Source organism: Macaca fascicularis, chromosome 16 (assembly GCF_037993035.2).
Source record: "Macaca fascicularis isolate 582-1 chromosome 16, T2T-MFA8v1.1".
Taxonomy (NCBI): Eukaryota; Metazoa; Chordata; class Mammalia; order Primates; family Cercopithecidae; genus Macaca; species Macaca fascicularis.
The window spans coordinates 11,711,359-11,736,567 of record NC_088390.1 but is presented as its reverse complement, the minus strand read 5'-3'; the positions used below and the strand labels follow the sequence as shown (position 1 = coordinate 11,736,567).

Below are 25,209 nucleotides of genomic sequence, written 5' to 3'. Positions count from 1 at the left end.
GAACTGCTTGATCCCAGAGTAAGTCCTCTTTAGACCCTTAAAAAGTGAGCCTCAATAGGATCAAAGTGATCTATCAGTAAATTAGTGGCCTGCCAAAACAAAAATCAAACTCTTTAAAGAAAAAAAATCCGGATTCTCAAGTGGCATTCAAGTGGCCTCTAACATGTCTAGCACATAATAAAAAATTACTAGACATATAAAGAAGCAGAAAAATGTGCCATTTAACCAGGAGAGAAAACAGTCACTAAAATCAGATTCAGAAAATAATCTGGGTAGGTCTCTGACTTCATAGTTGTCATACTAACCCTAGAAAGCCTACTCATTAAACCTATTTTATGTGAGAGAAAATTAAACTTCTGTCCCATTAAAAAAGAGAAAGGAAATAGACTCAGAAAATAACATAGATATTGAAATTAGCAGATAAGAACATCATAATTTCACAAAATTTAGTGAAAAAGAGTTTCAAGAAACTTACAAACTCCAAGCATGAAGAACACAATGAAAACCAACTTAGGAATATTATTGCTGTGCTGAAAAAATATCAAAGATTAAAAAAGAATCTAGTAAAATCAGCCTGAGATAAATAACACATTACATATAGAGAAACAAAGATTCAAATGATGACTGGCTTCTTATAAGAAACATTGGAGAGTAGGAGATAATGAAATAACTTCCAAAAGAAAAGCAAAACTATAAACACAATTGTGTACCCAGTGAAACTGTCCTTTAAAAACAAAGATGAAATAAGGACATTTTTAGATAAACAAAGACTGAGAGAATATGTCATAAGCAGACCTGAACTTGAAGAAATACTAAATAAATTTCTTTAGGCTGAAGAGAAATAATCCCAGATGGTAATTTATATCTGTAAAAGGGAATAACAAGCCTGAAGATGATGAGTATGTGGGTAAATATAAAACACTGTAAATATTTTTTCTTAAATTTTAAAAGTAAAAACTATAACACTGCATTGTGGGGCTCAATATGCATATTAATAGATACCATATATTTTACTATTAATACATATTATGTGTGTGTGCATATATATAAACATCTCATACAACAACAGTACAAAAAATAGGTGAGAGGTTAAATTACACCACACTTTTGCAATGTTTCTGTAGGAAAAGTCTAAGTAGATTGTGATAAGCTGAAGATGCATACTGAAACCTAGAACAACCACTAGAATTGTAATGCAACAAGGTAAAGCTGAAATGCCAATTGAGAAATTAAAATAGAACACTAAAAAATATACCATTACCCAACAAGCAGGTGAGCATGGAAGAGGAGAGGAAGGAAAAAGCAATGAAGCAAATAGAAAACAAAAAGCAAAATTTAGTAGAGGTAAATTCAACCATACAAATACTTACAGTAAATGTAAACAGTCTATGCATTCCAATTAATAGGCAGAGTTGTCAGACTTAGAAAAGTAAATTTGTATTATATGCCAACTATAAAGACAAGAAATTTCAATCCAAGAAACAAATACATTGGAGGTAAAATGGTGGGGAAAGATGCAAAATGCAAAATTTAAGAATAATGACTCAGAAAGGAAAGGCTATATTACTGTCAGCAAAAATAGACTTCAAAACAAGAGGGTATTGTTAGAAGTAAAAAGGGAATTTCATAATGATAAAGTGGTCAATTAATCAGGAAGTTGTAACAATTATAAATGTGATAAAATGTTACACATTTATAATAATTATAAATGTGAAATTTATAGTTATTATAACAGAACTTAACAGAACTTCAAACACATGACAAAATAATTTAACAGAACTAAAATTGAAATAGACAAATCCAAAATTGTAAGTGGAGATTTTAACCCTCTACCTTCAATAATTGATAGAACAAATAGCCTGCAAAAGATCACAACAATGCTATCAATTGCTTTGAACTAATTCATATTTATAGAACACTACCCCCAACAAAAGAAGAATAAACATTATTGTCAAGTCTTCAAGGAACACTCAGTAAGACTGACCATATTCTGGGTCATGAAACAAGTCTCAGCAAATTCCCAAAGATTGAAAGCTTACAGTGTATCTTCTCTGAGCACAATAGAATTAAATTAGATATCAATTTTTAAAGATATCCAGAGAAGCTCTGAATATATGGAAATTAAACACAAACTTCAAAGTGACCATTGAGTAAAAGAAGTTATAACAAGAGCTGGGCATGGTGGCTCACATCTGTAATCCCAGAACTTTGGGAGGCCAAGGTGGGTGAATCATTTGAGGCCAGGAGTTCAAGATCAGCCTGGCCAACAGGGCAAAACCTCATCTCTACTAAAAATACAAAAATTGGCTGGGTGTGGTGGCGCATCCCTGTAATCCCAGCTATTTGGGAGGCTGAGGCACAAGAATCTCTTGAACCTGGGAGGCAGAGTTTGCAGTGAGCTGAGATAGCACCACTGCACTCCAGCCTAGGGGACAGAGCAAGACTCTGTCTCAAAAAAAAAAGAAAGAAACATTTAAAACTGAATAATAATACAAATGAGGTAGTATCATCAGATGCCCATATGTGAAAGAAAGGCTTAAAATCAAGACCCTAAGTTTATGCCCCAAGGAGCTAAAAACAGATAAGCAACTAGCCCTAAAATAACTTGAATGGAATAATAAAAAGCAGAAATTAATAAACTAGAAAATAGATGAATAGAGAAAACTGGCAAAGTCAAAATTTGGTTCTTTGAAAAGATTTATAAAAGAAAAAGAAAAAAACTCTAGCAAAACTGACCAAGAAAAACAAGTCGCAAATTGCCAATATTAGGAATGAAAAAGGATGCAGCACTACAGCTCCCACAGACACATAATGTTGGGGTGATCAGACCCAACACCAGGTCGTGGAGGCTACGAAGTCCGGTGGAGTCAAAGGAATGAGACAAGAAAAGTTAAGAGGACATAGGGTGGGTCCAGGGGGCCAACGCCAGTTTGGAGGCTGCGAAGGCCCTGAGCTCTAGAAGCCAACACTATTTGTTGGTAATCAAACAAAGAAGCAGATGGTGAGGACATGCGGATGTGAGGGTGGACAGGTGAGGACGTGAGGATAGAAAGGTAGCAGTGCATCAAGTGTAGCTGTGATGGTTTAGCATATGCTCCACTACTTGAGATAAGGAAGAACAGGTTCTTCTAACTTGAGATACAATCAATTTATGATCTTGGGAGAGCAAGGAGCAAGGGGCCAGCGAGTCTGGACACATTCCAGAGGCTACAAGGGTTTTTATGCCCTGAGTCCTGGGTTCTCTCCAAGCCACAAGGGGTTTTATGCCCGGGCTTAGATTGTAGTGTGGCAGGGCAGCCTTCCACCCTTTGGTACAGAGCTTGGTGTTCCATAGGCTACGAGGGGTTTTAGACCCTGGAACCAAGACATGTTCCAAGACTCTTTTACAGACAAGCAAGCCCTGCCTCAGCTCTTCTGCCAACACATAATGATAATAAAAAATAATTATGAACCATTTTTTTTTGCTGGTAAGCTTTATAACTTAGATAAAATGAAAACATTTGTTGAAAAAAACAACTTGCAAAAACTAATAAAGGTATTAGGCAAAAAATCTAAACAGTCTTTCATCTACCAAAGAAATAATTATCAAACACTTTCCCCAAAAGAAACATCCACATCCAGAAGTATTCCCTGGTGAATTCTATCACACATTTAAGGTTAAGACCAACCTTCCACAAACATTTTCAGAAAATAAAAGAGGAAATGCTTCCCAACTCATTTTATAAGGTTAGCATAATCTTAACACCAAAACAAAAACATCAAAAGAAAATAAAAGTGGAAGATAAATGTCATTCTTAAACACATGAACAAAAATATTTTAAAATTATCAAATCCAATTCGATAATACATAAAAAGATTAATATGACATGACCGAGTGCATTTATTTCAGAAATGCAAAGTTGGGTTCAACACTTAAAAAAAAAAAAATCCAATGTGCCCATTAACAGAAAAAAAGAGCAAAAATTATATAACCACCTCAGGAGATGCAGAGAAATCATGTGATAAAATTCAATGTGTAATCATGATGAAACTCTTTTAGCCAAGTAGGAATAAAAGGGGTCTTCCTGTGTCTGATAAGGAACATCCACAAAACCCTACAGCTAAAATTTTAATGGTGAATTACCAAATGTGTCTCCACATAATTGGAAATGAGGCGAGCATTTCTACTCTGACCACTTCAACGTTATACTGAAGGTTCTAGCCAGAGCAATAAGGTTACAGAGAAAAAAAAAGACATAAAAAATTGGAAATAAAGAGGTAATGTTGTCTCTATTTGCAAATGACTTATTTATGTAGATCATCATCCTAAATTTACAAAGCAATTACTACATCTAATAAATTTAGGAAGATCACAGAATATAATATCAAAATGTAAAACTCAATGACACTTTTATACACTACCTGATAGTAATTGGAAAATAAAATTAATAAAACAATTCCATTTATTGTAGAACCACAAACATAAAAAACTTAGAGCTAGATTTAATGGGAAATATGTGAGACTTCAACACTAAAAACTACAAAGCATTGCAGAGAAAAATTAGAGACTTAACTAAGTGAAGAGACATGCCATGTTCATGACTTGCTATATTCAGTATTGTTAAGGTCTTTATTCTCCTCAAATTAATCTACAGATTTAATGTAATCTCAATCAAAATCACATCTAGCTTTTTTCCCCCTAGAAACTGGCAGGCTGAATCTAAAATTTATGTGGATATGTAAAAAACTTATACTAGTCAAAATGATGTTGAAAAGGAAAAACTAAGTTTGCAGGACATGTAGTACCTGATTTCAGACTTATTAATAATCGATTTTCTCTTGATCAACAATCAAGAACAAGTGGCATTGGTATTTTCTAACATATATACTTTATATTAATATTTTATACAATTAATCAATTTTCAACAAAGATGCCAAAAAATTCAAAAGGGAAAGTTATTTTTAACGGTATGGGAGCAATCAGATGTTAATATGGAAAATAATGAGTTCAACTCCTACAACCTCCTAAAAAAAATTAATTCAACACAGGTGATACTCCTGAATAAAAATGTGAAAACTGTAAAGCTTCTGAAAGAAAAAACAAAACAGTATCTTTGCAATCTTTGGGATTGTTAGTTTCCTTAGGACTCAAAAGTACTAACCACAAGAGGAAAAAAGGGAAATCACATTTAAATCACATGAAAATTTAAAACTGTTTCTCATCAAAAGATATCAATAAGAAAATAGGTAAACCACCAATTTGGAGAAGATATTCACAATACACGTATCTGTCAAAAGATGTGTAACCAGAAGCTATAAAGGATTCCTAGAACTACAAACAATCCATTTAAAATGAGAAAAAGACTTAGACACTTTATAGAATTCATATAATTGGCCAATCAGCATATGAGAAAATATTCAAAAGTATAAATCTTCAGAGAAAGACAAATTAAAATTTCAGTGAGATACCAGCACACACTGACTAAAATGGTAAAAATTTAAAAGACCCACAACACAAACCCACAATTTGGTGAAGTGGTAGAGCAACTGAACTTTATTATATTGCCACTGGGAGTATAAATTACACAATCACTTTTGAAAACTGCTGGGCTATTACTTACAAACATTAAACATATGCCAACTGATGAACCTGCAGTTCTCAAGAGAAATGAAAACATATGTCCATAGAATAACTTATATCAGACTGTACACACAAGCTTTATTTATAATAGTCAGAAACCAGAAATAACTCAAAAACCATCATTAGGGGACTGGATGAACAAATTCTGTTATATTCATACAATGGAATTCTAGCAATAAAAAGAATTAGACTCGAAATAAATGCAACAATATGGATAAATCTCAATAACACTAGGCTAAGATTTAAAAAGGGCAGACACAAAAGAGAACATGCTACATAATTCTATTTATAGGAAAAGACAAATCTGCTCTATATTGACAAAACGCTGATCAGTGATTGAGGCTGGCAGGAGAATGGAGATGTATTGACTGGAAAGAGGGACAGGTGAACTTTCTAGGGTGACGGCAAATGTTCTGTATTGTGGTAGTTACCTGAGTGTATACATTTGTAAAACTCACCGAGTTCTATGTATACTTTTTGTCTGTACATTGTACTGCATGTATATTATACTACAACTTTAATAAATGAATAACCAGCTGTACCCGAATATCCAACAGTGGGATGAGTTAGTCAAATCCTGGTGCATCCACACAATTAAACATTACACATGATATCATAGAAGAAGAATTAGTGACATAGACAGTTACTGGGTACACTGTTTTAAAAATCAAGTTATAGCAAATCAGCAAGAAAAGAACAAACAATCCCATCAAAGAGTGGGCTAAAGATGTGAATAGACAATTCTCAAAAGACGATAAACAAATGGCCAACAAATATATGAAAAAATCCTCAACATCACTAATGATCAGGGAAATGCAAATCAAAACCACAATGCAACACCACCTTACTCCTGCATGAATGGCCATAATCAAACAAATAAAAAACTAATAGATGTTGGTGTGGATCTGATGAAAAGGGAACACTTTTACACTGCTGATGGGAATGTAAACTAGCACAACACTATGAAAAACAGTGTGGAGATTCATGAAAGAACTAAAAGTAGAACTACCATTTGACCCAGCAATCCCACTACTGGGTATCTACCCAAAGGAAAAGAAGTCATTATATGAAAGAGATGGCACAGGCATGTTTATAGCATTACAATTTGCAATTGCAAAAATATAGAACCAGCCCAAATGCCCATCAATCAATGAGTGGATAAAGAAATTGTGATATATACGTGTGTGTGTGTGTGTGTGTGTGTATATATATATATATACACACATGTGCGTGCGCGTGTGTGTGTATATGGTGTGTGTATATATGTTAAATAAGGTTTGATAATTTAAATATTTTTAGACAAAAACCACTGAACAGAAGCTCCACGAACAGAAGAAATTATTGTATTTCTCTTCTCTAAATTTTTATCATCTATCTATCAATCAATCAATCAATCAATCAATCAACACATGCATACACCATGGAATGCTACTCAGCCATGAAAAGGAATGAAATAATGGCATTTGCAGCAACCTGGATGGAATTGGAGACCATTATTCTAAGTGAAGTAACTCAGGAATGGAAAACCAAACATTTTATGTTCTCACTCAAAAGTGGGAGCTAAACTATGAGAAGGCAAAGGTGTAAGAATGATACAATGGACTGTGGGTACTCAGGGGAAAGGGTGGGAGGGGGTGAGGGTGAAAGACTACACACTGGGTACAGTGTACACTGCTTGGGTGATGGGTGCCTATGTACCAATCAGCAGAAAAAGATAAAAATTTCTTCTGTTCGTGGAGTTTGTGTTCAGTGGTTTTTGTCTAAAAATACTTAAATTATCAAAAGGCAAGCATTATTTAAGGCCTAATTACTAAGCTTTGTATTTGACCTCAGGGACGTTTATGACTACCCTGGAGGTTGTGTAATATATCGGATACATGCAGAGCTGCAGTCAGACAGTTCTGCCTCCTGTTAGCTGGGCAGCTATAGACAATTAATTTAACCTCTTTGTGCCTTCGCTTTCTCATCAATAATAATGAAGGTATCTGATTTTCATGAGAATTAAATGAAATGGACAGTGCTCAGGACAGTGCCTGGCACTGTGCGGTAGTGTATAGTAGTTACTAGATAAATTTCGACTACTATTATTGTGTTATAATAAGAATTATTATTAAAGTGTCTGAACTTTTAGAGACTTTTATGGTAAGTATTTTTGGTTATTTTCTGGTTGACCCCTGGATAATTAAAATGTTACAATATGTGGTTTTTTTCTAGGTCACTGTGCTTGTCTCACTGATTTGGCAATTTAATTGTTTAACTTTTTTCTCATTCTGACTTTCAAGAGCATGGATTTGAGCATTTGTCATCACATAGATAGGTGATAGACAGATCTGAATTCTTTGTTCAAGATCATGAATACTACTGGTGATTTGAGTGACATAATTGCAATAACAGACAAATACATAAATGATAGATTGATGATAGATAGATTTTAAAGTTTTTTTTTGTTTGTTTGTTTGTTTTTGAGATGGAGTCTCGTTCGTCGCCCAGGCTGGAGTGCAGTCGCTCGATCTCGGCTCACTGCAACCTCTGCCTCCCGGTTTCACACCATTCTCCTGCCTCAGCCTCCCGAGTAGCTGGGACTACAGGCGCCTGCCACCGCACCCGGCTAATTTTTTGTATTTTTAGTAAAGACAGGGTTTCACCATGTTAGCCAGGATGGTCTCCATCTCCTGACCTCGTGATCTGCCCGCCTAGGCCTCCCAAAGTGCTGGGATTACAGGCATGAGCCATCGCGCCCGGCCAGATTTTAAACTTTTTAAAATCTTAAGTAGTTTCTTGTTTTTGCCTGATGGTTTTCTTCTACTTCAAAGCGGGGACTATATCTTACATTTTCTTGGTATTCGATATAGTGCCCAGGACAGCTATGGAAATACAGTTGATGGATGGATGGGTGAATGAATGGATGAATGAACAGTCGGATGAAAGAACGATGAATGAAAAGTGGATGCCTGGATTCTACAACAGCTACTGATTTACTGGATGTGGGGACAGAAGGGGTTAAAAATTCCATCAAATTGAGGGACTCTTTCTCTCTCAAAGACAAAATTGGGGTAATTATCTTCTCTTAATTCTAGCAATCATTAGTGCTTAAGGCTCAACACTTTTATTGTGCTTCAAACCACAGATAATCCACAGATAACAACTGTGATTCACTTGTGACTTTCCACAGAAGTCAACTTGTCAGACACTGCCCTGTGGCTACTTGCATAGGGCTGGAGCTGGTGGCCATATTATAATCCTTTCCCATTGTTCACAAAGCAGCTTTGGTCTTTGATGATGGGACATCAAGTTTCCATGACCACTAATGCAGGGCAGAGCTTTACTGCCTGAAGTGCAGCACTCTGCATTTTTTCCTCTTATCACACACAGTTAGGGACACTGTGGTAGCCTTTCATTTCTTTAGGTTCTACGGAGCTGGGTTATAAGGATGATGCTGGAGGACCACACTAGGTTGTGTGGGCAAGCTGGGATGGGGGTGGTTAGTGCAGTGGATAATTTAGGATTCTGCCCTTGTCATCTTCTTCTCTTCCCTTAGGGGCAGGTGTGAGACCGAAGTCATGTGACAATTAAGTGTTGTCATCGTGAAGATAGTAATCATTTCAACACATGGATACCAAAATGCAACTTTTCATTTGCCTTATTAGCTTTAGTCTTTTGCTATCAGCTTAAACTTCTATCCTTGACTTCAGAAGACACTGCATTTATTGATTGTCCTCATTTTCCAAATCACTTATTGCACACAAACACACTTTTCGATGCTTTCCCTAAACTTACTGTATGTGCGCCTGAGTGGCTGGGTTATTACCTGAACAAGGGTGTGGATCTTAAGGCCAGATTCCTTGATGAGATTGTAATATTTTTCCATTCGATCATGCTGATCATCCAGAGAAAGAAGGGATTCTCTTTTTCCATCTTTTCTCTTAAATATTGGAGCCACCCATGTTTTCATGATGTTTTGGATCTCTTCCACATTGTCTTTAGTTTTCTGAATTCTTTGTTCAAGATCATGAATACTACTGGTGATTTGAGTGACATAATCGCAAACGCCTGCTCCTCAAAAGAAATAGAATTAATTGAAATAGCCTGCAGTGGCAAAGCTAAAGGGCTAGTTGCTATGAAATGTAGGGATTTAATACTTGCGAGTGTTGTAAGACTTTCTATACAGGTAACTTCATTATCATCAGAATATTCTCCCTTCTAGTTGTATTAAAAAGACAACCTTTACCATGATCCTGATTATGGAGGAAGAGAAAGGGGTAATGCTTACTTACCAAGCACACAAAAGTTGGCACAGCTGCTAGGGAATACAATTTTATATCCAAATACCAGTGAGACTTGATGACCTTATTTGGGTTAATCTTTCTTTTCATGTTTTAAGCACTTGCATCATGTTAAATTTTGAAAATGTCTTCCTCTTGCACATGAACTAAAGTTCTAACTTGTTTAATATGGCATTCTAAGACTTTCATGAATCAACTGTAATCTTTTTTTTTTTCAAACTTTAACCCTTCTGAGGACCCTAATTCGAATTAATCTCCCTCCCCTGTGATTCCCTCCTGTGATTCTGTCCTGTGAATCCCTCTCCTGTGATTGGTCACACTTTAACTCTATGATGGCTTTTCATGAAAGTCATCATATGGCTCCGTATAACTTAGGTTGTATATCTGTCTGTTGTCCCCACTAAATGTGAGCTTTTTGAGGGTAGAGACCATGTCCCATATACCTCAAATCTCTCTAGTTTGTCACACAGTATCCTGCACGTATTAATCAGCCAATGAAAGTATATTGAATTGAGAGATACCAGAGAAGTCAATGCATACTGCTTTAAGATGTTTACAATCTAGTTAAGAAAATTAAATAACAAAGATAATATAGTAAGAACTCTCACTCGTGGAGCACCCAATGTATGCTGGAGACTGTAGGAGATCTTATGCAACCTCTGAGCCTCCCAATGTGCACAGCAGCAAGGTTTTCTAAATTTACCAACTATATCCACAGAGAAGAAAGAAAAGGAATACCAACTCTTTTTGCCTTCTCTGCTTGGATATGTGTCAAAGGAGAAGACAGACTTATGTTTCAAACCCAAATAAGATTGCCAGGGAATAACTGGAGGTTCTATGAACTTTATTAGATCCTCGAATCTCCATGTTTTTGTCAGACTTCAGATGGTGCCCTGTTACCTTCTGTTTTCCAGTTCAAAGTCTCCTCTGCTGCTCTGAGGCGGAGATCAATATTTTGCAGCTCTTCCTCCACTAATGGAAATTCCACCTCCAGCAGAGTTTTCATAACCTTATTGTACCAATTTGCCATCAACTCCAAATTAGCCACAAGCTGCCGATAGAAATCCCTGGAGGAGAACATGGCTGCTGCTGTCTCAGGGATATGTGTCATCTCTCTGGCTTCAAGATAGCTCATTTCTTTCAGCACTGAAAGCAGCTGGAGAAAAGAAGCAACACAAGTGTCTGTCGTTCAGTGACAATGAATAATCTGCAGCATTGGTCAAGGACTGGACAATCCCAGGAGGCCCAAAGATCTTCTGGGTCTCTTCTTAAGTTCTGCTCCTATCAGTTTCTTAAATCTAGTCTCAGAAAAGGAAAATCAAGTATCAGGCAGAAGGAAGATGTCTCCGACAGACACAAGACTCCTAAATCTGTAGATCATAAAGAAGAGGAAAACCTGAGAACAGAGGCAAGAGTGATAGCAGGGGAGGGCTCTGCCTTCTGTGCTTTGGGCAACGTGGCTGCGGAAATGATGGGCTTATGCTGGCCCAGCCAGTTCCTGATCAAGGGTGGTGGTGGTCTAAAGGAGGAGAATCATCTGGCCTGGGCTACCAACATTCATGAGAAGCCTCAAGTTCAGACTTCTGGCATTCTCTCCAAATGAAATAGTCATAGTGAGACGCTGGCAGGATTGAGAGGAGGTGCCCAAAATAAAACTTTAGTTATTCAATGTAATCATTTGGAATACCCCACAACTTCCATAACCCTCTGCTGGCATTTCCTTGTGTCTTAACACGCTAGGGGTTCAGGAAATGGAACTCATCCAGGCTGCTCCGAACTTCTGTGGGGTCCCAAATTTAGCAGCAACAAGCACCCTCTTCTTCATCCTTCCTTATTTATTGATGTTCCTATCTGAACCCATGAGGACTGACGGGCATAGGTACAGGTGATGAAACAGATGGCCCCAGGTTCTCCCTATCTCCCCCTCATATAAAGACACCCGGCTCCTAGCTCTCCTTCCAATGCTCTGGGCCAATTCTTTATTGCGAGTGGGCAGACCCTAGTCAGCAATCAGACAAATGCTAACCATTTTGTGGGGAAATGGGCTCAGTCTTCTAGTTTTCTTAGAAGTAAGCTCAAGACAAATACTAAAAATTTAACTATAAAAAGTGAAAAGAAAATAACTAAAAGAAAAGATCTGGGGCTATTAATATAATAGGGAAGTAGAGAAAGTCGTTCCAAACATAAAACCACAAAATAAAACATAAAAATTTTTGGGCATAAAATATCAATGTAAAATGGCCAACATATTTGGCCATTTAAACTGGCAAAATTTTTGGATCAGATTTCTTAGTATCTGTCACATATTTCCTGAGTATCCTAACAAATTCACAGGAAGAGAGGGCACTTCTGCTAGCAAATGGGCAAAGGACATGAACAAGCAATTCAAAGAAGAATAAATATACATGAGTAATGAACACATGATAAAAATTCAAATTTACTAGTAATTAAATAAACACAAATTGAACAACATTGAGGTTTTTTTTTTTCGTTGAACAGTCTGGAAACTATTTGAAGAAATGAACAATATCTTGTTGGCAGGAAAATGACTGAGTTCCATCTTTCTAAAGAACAAGTTGATAGTATACATGAAAAGTCTCAAAATGTGAATGCCCTTTAGCCCAGAATTTGCATTTCTAGACTGTTATCCTGAAGAAATAATCAAGAATGCATACAATAAAAACTAGGGATATTTGTTGTAGCATTATTTATACCATGCTTTATCCAATTTAAGATGTCATCCGTTGTAAGATTCACTATTATTTTATATGCAACAAAAGAAAAAAGAAAAACATGCAGTCTATTAAACTACAAACATGCCAATTTCAGAGATATAAATATGTAAAAAGAGGCTTCCTAGAATCCAAGAAATACAGACTGATGAAACGGTAAAATAATGTAAATGTCCAACAATAAGACATTTAAAATAATTTAAATGATTCACATAAATTTGAAAAAATTAACCTATACAATTCTTATCTTGTCCCCAGAAAGGCAAATTTCTGATCATGTCCCTCTAGACTGAGAAGTGTGTCACTGTTCATTCTTAATAGCCCAGCTTTGGCCACGTTGCTTGAAGTTGTATGTCAAGGGGTGACTGTGTTCTTCTTTGACTTTTTAAGCTTGTAGCTGTCTTCCATCAACTCACATTATAATTTAGGTATTAATATTTATTCCTCCCCCACCTTTTTCCTCTTGCTTCCCTCCTTTCCCTTCTATGGCCTGCAAACATCTATAAAGTGCGCCCTATGTGTTACACATTAAGGCAGATAAGGTCCTTGTCCTTGGAGTATATAGAGGCTGGTCCATCTTCAATGCAGGACTAAGTATAGTTATATACCAAGGACTTAATTATGATATAGTAATATATCTTATACCAAGGGTTTATCTCAAGGGCTTAATTACTATATTACAACATGGAGACTGTGGGCCTATTTGGTAATCCAGATATTCATCTCTTTAGGCATTTAATATTCAATATTGCTCACAGTGAATGCCAATGAAATTGATCCAAGGAGTTCAGTAAGTTAAACAGACTCATGTCTTGCCAAAGTGAAGAAATGAATTTTCTATATTCCTTGTTGACTTTGATCGCAGAGGAGGAAGTGATGTTCCACTTAAATTGCAATTTTCTTGAAAGATGCCAATATGCCATCAGCTTGGTTTTCAGCTCAATCTAGAGTGCATTTCTGGAGCACATGCCATCAAGGCAGATGTAGGTGACTGCTTTTAGTTTAGTGTGACCAATACCGTTTTTTTCAACCTGAGTAATATTATTTTTGATACAAACTAACCTTTAGTTATCATTTTTCTCCAGCATTAAACTTTCTGTGGCTGCTGCGGTCCCCACTGGTCTTCACCCTTCTGATCATCTAAAACAGTTTCTCAACCTCAGCACTATAGACACTTTTGGACTGTTGTGGTACACTTTCCTGTGCATTGCAGGATGTTTAGCAGTGTCCCTGGTATCTATCCACTAAATGCCATTGGCAATTCCACCTAGTTTGACAAACAAAAATGTTTCCAGGAGGACAAAATCATCACTAGTTGAGAACCACTAATCTAGAGTCTTTTTTCCAAAGCCACTCCTCTGGGATTTACCATATGCCATCTAGTGAAGATACAATTTTGCATGTTAAGGTTGTGACCCCCAACTAGACTGTGGGTTCCTTGAGGGCAGGAGCCAAGTCTTATATGCCCTTGGTTGGCCCTCCAGCATCTAGTCAATGGCCTTCAGGCATGGAAAATATTCAAGGTAGGCCCAGTGGGCTATGTTTGTTACCACATGATTGGTGATCTTTTGTAGTGTTTCCTGTTGTGCAAAATCAAAGCAAATATATTGAGTAACCCTAGTGAAAAATGTGAACATGGGCCACTTAATAAAACACTACGCCCCAGGATTCATCCCAGAAAAGAAATCCAGAGTACAAAGTATTTTGAGCATCTTTTGCATGGTCTTACAAAAAGTTTTTATGCTGAGAGGCTGAGGCAGGAGAATCACTCAAACCCGGGAGGCGGGGTTGTAGTGAGCTGAGATCATGCCACTGCACTCCAGCCTGGGCGACAAGAGTGAAACTCCGTCTCAAAAGAAAAAGTCTTTATGCCTTCAAAATCAGCAGAATTCAGAGAAATTCTTCAGGCATCCAAAAGAGAGCTACTGTCAGCCGACTAACCTGTGGGTTAAAGTTGACAGTGATCTCCTTCGTCTCTGGGTCACGTTTCAGAAGTGGTTGGGAAAGATTGTACTGTGCCTTCTCCGATACTGTCCGGCACCAGTCCTCATAAAGTCTTGTCTCATACCTGCGAGGGTCAGGGACAACAGCCACCTCGTAAGCCCCCTCCCCCCAGCTCCCCAGCGCCTGGTCATAATCTGTGTTTAACATGAATTGAAGATACTACTAGTCATTGACCCAGCCAGACTGGGTCAGCTTCTGCGAGTAACCACAAATTTCTTTCTTTCTTTCTTCCTTTCTTTCCTTTCTTCTTTCTTTCTTTTTTTTCTTTCTCTCTTTCTTTCTTTTTCTCTCTCTCTCTCTCTCTTCCTTTCTTTCTTTCTCTCTCCCTCTCTCCCTTCCTCCCTCCTTCCCTCTCTCCCTCCCTTCCTCCCTTCCTCTCTCTTTCTCTTTCTTTCTTTTCAAGACAGAGTTTCACTCTTGCCACCCAGGCTGGAGTGCAACGGTGTGATCTCGGCTCACTGCAACCTCCCCCTCCCAGGTTCAAGCGATTCTCCTGCCTCAGCCCCCTGAGTAGCTGGCATTACAGGCGTGCGCCATCACATCCGGCTAATTTTGTATTTTTAATAGAAACGGGGTTTCTCCATGTTGTTCAGGCTGGTCTCGAACTCCCGACCTCAGGTGATCTGCCTGCCTCGGCCTTCCAAAGTGCTGGGATTACACGCTTGAGCCACCATGCCCGGCCATAACCACAGATTTCTAAAGGTAGCATTGCTTAAATCACAAAGGAGAAGAAAGACCCCATGAGATCTTTTGGGGGGATAAGGAAGTTGTGATTAGTCTCAGTAAATGTTGGAAGAAGTTACTGGGGAAGATTTGCTCTCACACTAATCTTTATGTAGCTCATGGACGTTCATCATTTAGTAATTACACACTGACAACACCTACCATGTGCTGGGCTTGGGGGATAAAAATGATGGATGAGTACCTGACAGTGAAGGCAGTTAATGGTGGGGATTGCAGGCGAGCAGATCACCCTGACACAGTGTAGCAAGTGCAATCCTAAACAAATGTACAGCTGTAATCCCAGCACTTTGGGAGGCCGAGGCAGGTGGATCACCTGAGGTCAGGAGTTCAAGACCAGCCTGACCAACATGGAGAAACCCCATCTCAGCTACTTGGGATGCTGAGGCAGGAGAATCACTTGAACTTGGGAGGCAGGTTGTAGTGAGCAGAGATCATGCCATTGCACTCCAGCCTGGGCAACAAGAGTGAAACTCGAAAGAAAAGAAAGAAAGAAAGAAAGAAAGAAAGAAAGAAAGAAAGAAAGAAAGAAAGAAAGAAAGAAAGAAAGAAAGAAAGAAAGAGAGAGAGAGGGAGAAAGAGGAAGGAAAAGAAAGAAGGAAGGAAGGAAGGGAAAGGAAGGAAGGGGAAAGAAAGAGAGAGAGAGAAAGAAAGAAAGAAATGTACAGGAAATCAGACACCTAATGGCAGCGGCGGAGAGCTGGGGATGATAAGGAGAATGTCAGGGAAAGTTTCATAGGAGAAGTGATGAACGGACGCTTGCCTGAGTCTCAGGATAGCCAGAGGTTGGGTGGCAAAGGAAGAGTGAGCATTCCTGGCATGGCCAAACGGTAGAGGTGAGAAACAGCACCCTTGAAACTGTATGCTTGAAACAAGGATTACAGAGCATGGCAGAGGCTGGAGGTGGTGGTGAGGAGGCAAGGACCACCTTAGGGAAGACTCTTCATGTCATGTTAAGGAGGCTGTGAGAACCACTGCAAGGCCTCCCAGCTGGTGGTGGCTGTGGTGACATTATTGGATTTGGTAACAATGTGGGTACTCGGGGGACAGATCTGGAGGCAGCAATGACTGTTAGGAAGCCACTGCAGCAGTTTGGCCTGGAGAAGTTCTAGTCTATTGTGAAGATGCTGCTGGTGGAGACAGAGGAGTGGATGGACTTGAAGTTATTTTGGAGGTAAAAGGGGTGGAATGTGTGTTACTTGGCAGGTAGAGGTGCTGTTAATTAATCTGTCTGGAACAATGCTAAGTATAGTCACATGATAATCGCAAGGGCCACCATTCTTCCCTCCTGAACCGGGAGAAAGAACAAATGGCAGAAGGAGAAGGCAAAACAGTGGCTGTTTCTAGACCCTGAGCCCCCGAAAGACTTATTCAGCTTTAAAGCGGGAACAACTTTGAAGTCATATAAAATTTTCACTCTTACGCTTTCTCCATAAAACGATGCAGGAAGTACTTTTTAAAACGTATTGTCTCTCTGTGCAGCATGCACTGTTGCTTCTGCTGAGTAAGCAGCTGTTGCAGTTTTCCGTGACTCCCATCTTGGAGTTCCGTGAGTAGCACCCTACTCCTAGCTCTAGTTCACACGCCCAGCAAAACTGCACTGGAAAAGTATTTATTTCCAGAATAGAGCTGAATTCCCCAGAGACCTATGTGTGTGCAACCCGGAAATACTGTACTCACAAATATTGCGGTTATAACATAAAACATAGAGCGATACTTCAGAGCCACTGAGGAATCTGCATAAACTCAGAGCTGCAGAGGTGGAGCGTGGCAGGTTGTGCAATTTGCAGACCCACACAATCCCAGAAGTTGCTTACTTTTCTAGCAGTGAGAGCGTATCTTCATATTTTTGTTTCATTCGCTTTCCTTCTGCAGATTCCATGCAACTACTCGTACAAAAGAGAAAAAGTGACACAGAATTAGAAGAAGTTAAAATAATTATTCGAGGAACAAACTGCAGTCTCCAAAGAAGAGCACGCGTGAATAGCTCCTTGGCTGGTTTGCAAACAGCCCTGAAAGAGCCCTTCTTCTTCCCGAACATCTTACTCTGGCCACTAGAGGGCATCTGCACTTCCTGAAATGCCGGCAGCTCTGCAAGTGTTAGAGTTTCCTGCCCGCAGCTCCGCCAGCACCCTCACCTAGCTGGGCCAGTCACGCATCAGGTATGTGAGGTCCTTCAAAAACCTGAATAAAAGGGAAATTGAGATATGAAAAAATCCTAGGTGCCATAATTGTCTGTATTTAAGACCATCAATGTTATATACAGTCATGCACCACATAATGACATTTTGGTCAACATATATATGTGTGTATGACAGCAGTCCCGTAAGACTTTAGTGATGCTGAAAAATTCCTATTGCCTATTGACATGGTGCGAGGCATTACTCCCATGCCGGTGGTGATGCTGGTGTAAACAAACCTACTGTGCCGCCAATCGTATAAGAGTGTACAATAATGTCCTAGGCCTTCGCATTCACTCATTTACAGCAACTTCCAGTCCTGCGAGCTCCATTCATGGTAAGTGTCCTACACAAGTGTACCATTTTTTGTCTTTTATACTTTATTTTTTGCTGTACTTTTTCTATGTTCAGATATGTTTAGATACACGAACACTTACCATAGTGCTACAATTGTCTGTAATACTCAGGACAGTCACATGCTGCACAGGTTTGTAGCCTGGGAGTGATACATTAGACCATACAGCATATTGATCATAGCACGTATTGTTCCTAGGATACGCTAGACCATAGCTCATTTGTACCCTAGGAGCAATACGCTAGACCATAGACATAGGTTTGTGAAAATACACTCTATGATATTCACATAATGATGAAATTGCCTAAGGATATATTTCTCAGAATATAACCCCATTGTGTAAGTGATACATGATTGTCTATAACACTATATGCCAGGTAAATATCTATGTAGGTACATGTATATTAAAATGATTTTTATATATTTAAATATATATGTTTCTCCTTTTCTGAAATCATCTGGAACACCTGATCTGAAACACTACCACTTCTTCGCGTTTTTACATGAGTGTCCCTCCCAGTTCTTACCCCTGAAATATGTGCACATGTAATGCACATACGTGACAGTGCACATGCATGTACATATAACATGCGTAAACAAAGTGCACACAGACACACACACACACACACACACACACACACACACACACACACACACACACGGCGGCTTCTGCAGGAATGCTAAGGACCACAGAAGAGAGTGTGGCTTGAGGTACCGTTACCCACTGGTTTTGACACTTGCTGCAACACTAATGAAAGTCCAGCTCCTGGAAAAAATTGGTGAAGTATCTTTAATTCTTCAAAACCTTCACACTAACTATGCGGAGGTTTGTTTCTGTTTGTCCTGCTGGCAAAGAGGCAGCTTACTAATCCATTTGCTCTTTAAACCAACATATGATTTCTTTCTTTTTTTTTTTGAGACAGGGTCTCGCTCTGTTGCCCAGGCTGGAGTGCAGTGGCGCAATCTCGGCTCACTGCAAGCTTCGCCTCCCGGGTTCACACCATTCTGCTGCCTCAGCCTCCTGAATAGCTGGGACTACAGGCATCCCCCACCACGCCTGGCTAATTTTTGTGTATTTTTAGTAGAGACGGGGTTTCACCGTGTTAGCCAGGACGGTCTGGATCTCCTGACCTCGTGATCTGCCCGCCTCGGCCTCCCAAAGTGCTGGGATTACAGGCGTGAGCCACTGCTCCCAGCCCAACATAGGATTTCTTCACCAGATCCCTCGAGCTTTCCACAGAAGCCCTAGTGCCTGCAGAGAAAGCAATGAATTTGCTGGCATTTTTCCCCTCTCAATTACTCAGTTCACTTCCGTGATGAAAGGACAGATGCATCTGCCAGGCAGCAAGGAGAGGTGGAATGTGCTTCAGCCCGAATGGGCGCTTTCTCCTCCCAAGCCGTGTGATTTCCACAAGCCCCACAGGCCCCAACCCCAGGTCTCAGTTTTGTATCTAGAAAAGAATGAGGCCAGAGCAGAGTGAGGCTTCTCCCATGGGTGTGTGGCCGAGTGGGAAGTCACAGGAATAAGAACAGTGAAATTCCTACAGTTTCCATGTCACTTCATGGTGAGGAATCTAAAACATTTTCAATAACCAACCAATACCTACTATAGAGCAGAATACACTCTTTTTTTTTTGAGACGGAGTTTCGCTCTTGTTTCTGAGGCCAGTGTGCAATGGTGCAATCTCGGCTCACTGCAACCTCTGCCTCCGGGATTCAAGCGATTATCCTGCCTCAGCCTCCCGAGTAGCTGGGATTACAGGCATCTGTCACCATGCCTAGCTAATTTTTGTATTTTTAGTAGAGATGGGGTTTCACCATGTTGGCCAGGATGGTCGAAAACTCCTGACCTCAGGTGATCCACCCGCCTCGGCCTCCCAAAGTGCTGGGATTCCAGGTGAGCCACTGCACCTGGCCCGTGATAAACATTTGAATTCATTTTTAAAACAAGTGGGAGTTTTCACGGGAATTATAGAGGTCTCTGTCGTGTACCTTCCAGATTCCCTCTTGGGACCAAGCCCTCGTACCCCTCCAAACCTCCCTGCTTCAACCCCTGCCTCGCCCTGTCCCCTCCAGCCAGGAGTGTTGGCTGCCGCGGAAACACCACTGCCTCCCTATTTTGGAACAGGCTTGGCCAAAGAGAGCTGCCTGGCCCACAGGTCATGCCCCTCCCCTGGAAAGCCCACATCCAACCAGCTGATGTGGGGGTACAGAGGCAGAACAGCTCTGAAGGGCCCAAGCTCCGTGGAGGACCGGCTGAGACACCCATTGCGACTTTCTTACAGCTCAGCAGCTCAACTTCTCTCTGCCCAGTCTGTTCCCCCTCCCTCATGGGTGCGATTCCTGAAAGGCTCTCTATAAATTCCTGCACACATCATAGGTCTCCTTCCTGGGAACCGGACCTGTGACAGCTGCGGCAGTCCACGTTCTAGGGGCAGCCCTGGCATCCCTCCCCACCCCATTCACCTATCTTCTCCCTTCTGTCTTCTGCTGCTTGATTGAGATGCATGAGGGCTCAGAGCTACTCCCCACCAAACTTCCAGGGCTGGGGGTCCCCAGGAAGCGTTCTGGATTAGGAGCCTGGAGAACCAGGCATTTCTTCCAGTTTTTTCTTTGGCTGTCTCTAGGACCTTGGGCAAGTCACCTCACTTCTCTCTTCATTTCCTCCATTTCTTCATCTGAAAACAAAGATCTCACCCAGACCCAAGCAGATGTTGCAGATGGGTCACCTGCAGGGCAGACCGGCCTCACAAGCATGCTTTGTTAGATCTGCGCATTTTGAGAAAAAAATGGAATCCTTGGTCATTGGAAAATTGGATGTCCAACTCTAAAATCCAGTTTCCAGCTTATCTCCACCAGTCAGGAGATTGCTCACATTGGGTCTGCTTTTCTGCTTGGCAATGCTGGAGTGGGGTGTTGGTGGCCCCCTGCAGACCCCACCCTGGCCATCCTTTCGTCTGGCCTCTGCCAGTGTTGAGTCTTCCCACTTGGGCCAGACCAGAGGGTCTCTAAGGCTCTTCCTAACTCCAAAATGCCTGTGAGTCCAACGGCCAGAGTTTGATTCCTTTCCTTCTGTTGTGTTTTCCAAAACCTGTGTGCTCTCAGCAAGATTAAGTCTTCTAGAAAGAGGGATCAGAGAAAGACTGCCTTTCCTCAGGCAGCGTCTTAAACACAATATCACAATTAGCAGCTGAGATGCTTCTATCTCAGCTTCTAACCTCAGCTATGAAGCAAGCTGATGGTTTCCAAACCTGGTCACCATCAGAATCAGAGGAGGAGCTTGCTGAAGGGGCAGATTCCCAGCCCATGCCAGATTCAGATTCAGCCAGTGACAGGTGAGGCCCTGGAACCTGCATCTTTAACAGGTTTCCCAGAGTTGTCCCAATATGGACAGAGACCTCATACTTCATTATTTTCCAGTGGTCTCAGCAGCAAGGAGACATGGTATCAAAGGGAGACGTGTGGAAGAACTCCACAGAGCTTAAAATCCCTGGCTCCAGAAATGAATCCCCTGGAGCAAAAGAAGTCAGCCAGTTACACCTCACTTCACACCAAGGGCCCTGCCCGTAAGTCCAAATGCATCAATATCATGACTGCTTGGCCAATAGCTGTCTAATCCCTTGCTGGAAAGGGAAAGAAAGGAAGGTGATTTTCTCGCCTTCGTTAAGCGGGTTGCATTTCTACAACACTCGGATTCCAGAGCAGGAACAGCAGCCCAAGACAAACCTGTCTTTTAGGAACACAATACTCACGGGTGTGTGATGCGTCCAAAGTTGCTAAAAGGACCCTGGATGCGCTGCCTCAGCTCCTGTGCCCAGCGGAGGCCGCCGGCCACGGTGGGCATGTTCTTGTGCACCGGTGAGAACCCTGGGGACATGGCACAGACAGACCGAAATGAGTCTAGAGCACCTCAGCCCTCTCCACCCGGCAAACGCCTCCAGCCAGGTCCTCCACTTTTGCCTCATTATCTCCAGACTAAAGTCACCCTGGGAGCACATAAACAGGAAGAATGACCCTGAGATGAACACTCTCAGCCACAGGGGACCTGGATCCTCTGCCTAAGCTATTCTGATATCATTGCTCTGGGAGGGGCCCAGCCATGAGTGTTTCAAGGAGTCTCACTCTTGTTGCCCAGGCTGGAGTGCAGTGGTGCAATCTTGGCTCACTGCAACCTCTGTCTCCCAGGTTCAGGTGATTCTCCTGTCTCAGCCTCCCAAGTCGCTGGGATTATAGGTGCCCACCACCACACCTGGCTAATTTTTGTATTTGTAGTCGAGATGGGGTTTCACCATATTGATCAGGCTGGTCTCCAACTCCTGATGTCAGGTGATCCACCCGCCTCGACCCCCAAAAGTGCTGGGATTACAGGCGTGAGCCGCTGCACCCGGCCACCACTGAGTGTTTTTTAAAAGCTCTCAAGATGACTCTAATTGGAAAGTCAGGGTTAAAACACTCTCTTAAACAGACAACTCAATCACTCTGGGTCTCAATTTTCACATCCATAAAATGGGAATAATATCTTCCCTGCTTAACTTCCAGGTTTCCTGCGAGAATTCCGTAAGATGATGAATGAGGCAGGCCATATGGATTATGAAGCCCTGGACTCGAGTCAACACAGATTAGATATGCTTATGTTAGCCCAGGCATTGGGTTTGTCTGCTTATAGTTAGTTGTCAAGATTTAACAAATGTGAGGTTTCACTTTTTAAAGAATCTCACTTCCCAGCTTCTTGGGGAAAATGACAAGATTAGCAAGAATCCACTGGCATTTCTAACTAGCCACTAGAGAAGTGGCCACTTCCTTTATTTCACCACGCGTACCACCCTTCCCTGGTGTCACCATGCTCAATCCAGATCCATGATTTTCATTTCCGGCTTGTCCTCCATGATAGGCAAAACTCTAAGATGACCCCCAATGACCCTCACCCTCGCATAATCCTCTAGCCTTTAAGCATGGGTTGAAACTGTGGCTATGATGAGACGTCACTCCTGTGGTCATGCTATGTCATATGCTAGGAGGAAGAGGACCCTGGCTGGGCCTGACCTAATCAGGTGAGGCCTTAAATGCAGAATGGTTTATCTGGCTGGTGGCAGGAGAGGAAGGCAGAGATTTGATACATGAGAGGATTTAACGTCCTGTTGCTGGCTTGAAGATGGAGGTGGCTATATGGTAATGAATGCAGATGGCTTCTAGTTGCTAAGAGTGGCCCTTGACTGACAGCCAACGGGAAATGGAGACCTCACTCCTATAGTCATGAGGGACTGGATTCTACCAACAGCAAGGAGGATGGCAGTGGATTTTTCCTCCAGAGCCTCCAGATACAAACTCAGCCTGGCCGACACCTTGATTTCAGCTTTGGGATACTCTCTGAGTAGAGAACCCAGATGCACCATGCTGGACTCCTGACCTACAGAAGTGTGAGCTGACGGCCGGGCGTGGTGGCTCACGCCTGTAATCCCAGCATTTTGGGAGGCTGAAGCAGGCAGATCATGAGGTTGGGAGCTCGAGACCAGCCTGACCAACATGGTGAAACCCTGACTCTACTAAAAATACAAAAAATTAGCTGGGTGTGGTGGCAGGTGCCTGTAATCCCAGCTACTCTGGAGGCTGTGGCAGGAGAATTGCTTGAACTGGGGAGGTGGACGTTGCAATGAGCTGAGATCGTGCGTGCCACTGCACTCCAGCCTGGGCAATAGAGCCAGACTCCATCTAAAAAAAAAAAAAGAATTGTTAGCTGAAAGATGGGTGGTGGTGTTTTAAGGTACTAAGGTTGTGGTCATTTGTTACCACTATAGCTTCTGAAGACATTTGAGTTTTCAAACTCTGTATCTGACCATAAGAAGTCATGGGGATGATCCCACATAAAGCTTGGTCAGTGGATTTTCTTGGAATGACTTCCAAGTGGAGGCGATTCTTGATGATCTCACCATGAAACCTACTAGCAAGCAGAGTGATCCTGTTGCTCAGCTACTTAAAAGCCTTTGATAATTTCTCATACCCTCGATCATGATTCCAAGTTCCTTAACCCAGCACTCTGAGCACTTCCCAAGCTGACCCCAAATGCCGTGGCTGACGGGGTTTCTTCCACACACCTTGTTTGGCTATAGGCAGGCCCAGCTGATCACCTTCTGTATCCTCTCATGTCTTCTCCGAAGGCCTTTGCCTCCTCTCCTTTACTGTTGATCTCCCAACTTCTAGGGCTCAGCTCAAGACTACCTTTTACATAAACCTGCCCTTGAACCTCCCAGCCACAGTGCATCTTGTCTTGTTAAGCCTGCCCTCGAATCTCCCATCCACAATGCATCTTTGCTTGGGGAGGAAGGAAGGGTTTTAGTCTCTTGCTCTTTCTTTTCTTTTCATCATAAGAAGTCAATAATTTATTTCTTCCAAATGGCATCATTTTTCAGATGCCAGAGGCCATTCAGTCCAATAACCACTTATTGAGCACCCACTATATGCAGCGCACTGTGCGATTGACTATAGGAATGTATTTTATTTGTTTCTTATTTTATTTTGAGAGACAGGGTCTGGCTCTGTCACCCAGGCTAGAGTGCAGTGGCAGGCTCATAGCTTCTGCAGCCTCGTGCTCCTGAACTCAAGTGATCCTCCCGCCTCAGCCTCCTGAGTCACTAGGATTAGAGGTTCACCCCATCGCTCCCAGCTTGTTACCATTCTTTATAGCTCAAGTCGAGTGATACTCAACATTCTATAAAGAACGATCTTTTCATATTAATTATTTTATCCCTTACCTTGACCTGCCACAGTATACAATACCCACAGGCATGTTTGGCATGTAGTAAGGATTCAATAAATGTATGCAAAACTGAAATGCATTTGTTTTGACTCTAAGCATCATAATAAAAATGGAGACATCACGCCTTGGCATGGTACTGCCCTTTGGAGGGCTCCTGCTGGTTCCTCCCACCAGAAGCATGGTTGCTATGGCATTAGAAGGCATAAGAAACTTTTCTCAGGCATGTAAACATTTATTTTGGAATGGAGGTGTGTTGAAGATTAGTCAGTGTAGCAACACTGATCAAGGATCAACTTATACATGATGCCAAGGTCTCAGTTGAACAGAGGCGGTCAAGACTGCACCACGCTGGGTCAGCCTGCCAATCTCAGCCCCAGAACCAGGGAAAGCCACAGTTCAGAGAGCTCCCCGGTCACCCAAGGTGGTCTGGAATTTCAAGCAAGAAGGTTGTGCTTGCTCTTTTTTGAGAATGTATGGATCCATACATGGACATTTAACAAATACAAGAGGAATGCATTGCTTATTCCCAGTAACAGAATG

The 25,209-nt window shown here is 41.3% G+C and overlaps 1 protein-coding gene across 1 annotated transcript in view; it reads right to left on the bottom strand.

Moving 5' to 3' along the window:
* The window catches only part of DNAH9 (dynein axonemal heavy chain 9), a 374,175-nt gene that overhangs the window by 311,047 nt on the left and 37,919 nt on the right, over positions 1-25,209 (bottom strand). The window contains exons 10-14 of the mRNA XM_005582917.5: positions 21,668-21,782; positions 17,198-17,266; positions 14,577-14,703; positions 10,804-11,059; positions 9,429-9,670 (exon numbers count right to left, since the gene is read on the bottom strand). Coding sequence (XP_005582974.3) covers positions 9,429-9,670; positions 10,804-11,059; positions 14,577-14,703; positions 17,198-17,266; positions 21,668-21,782 — 809 coding nt within the window. The remainder of the gene's footprint in view (positions 1-9,428; positions 9,671-10,803; positions 11,060-14,576; positions 14,704-17,197; positions 17,267-21,667; positions 21,783-25,209) is intronic.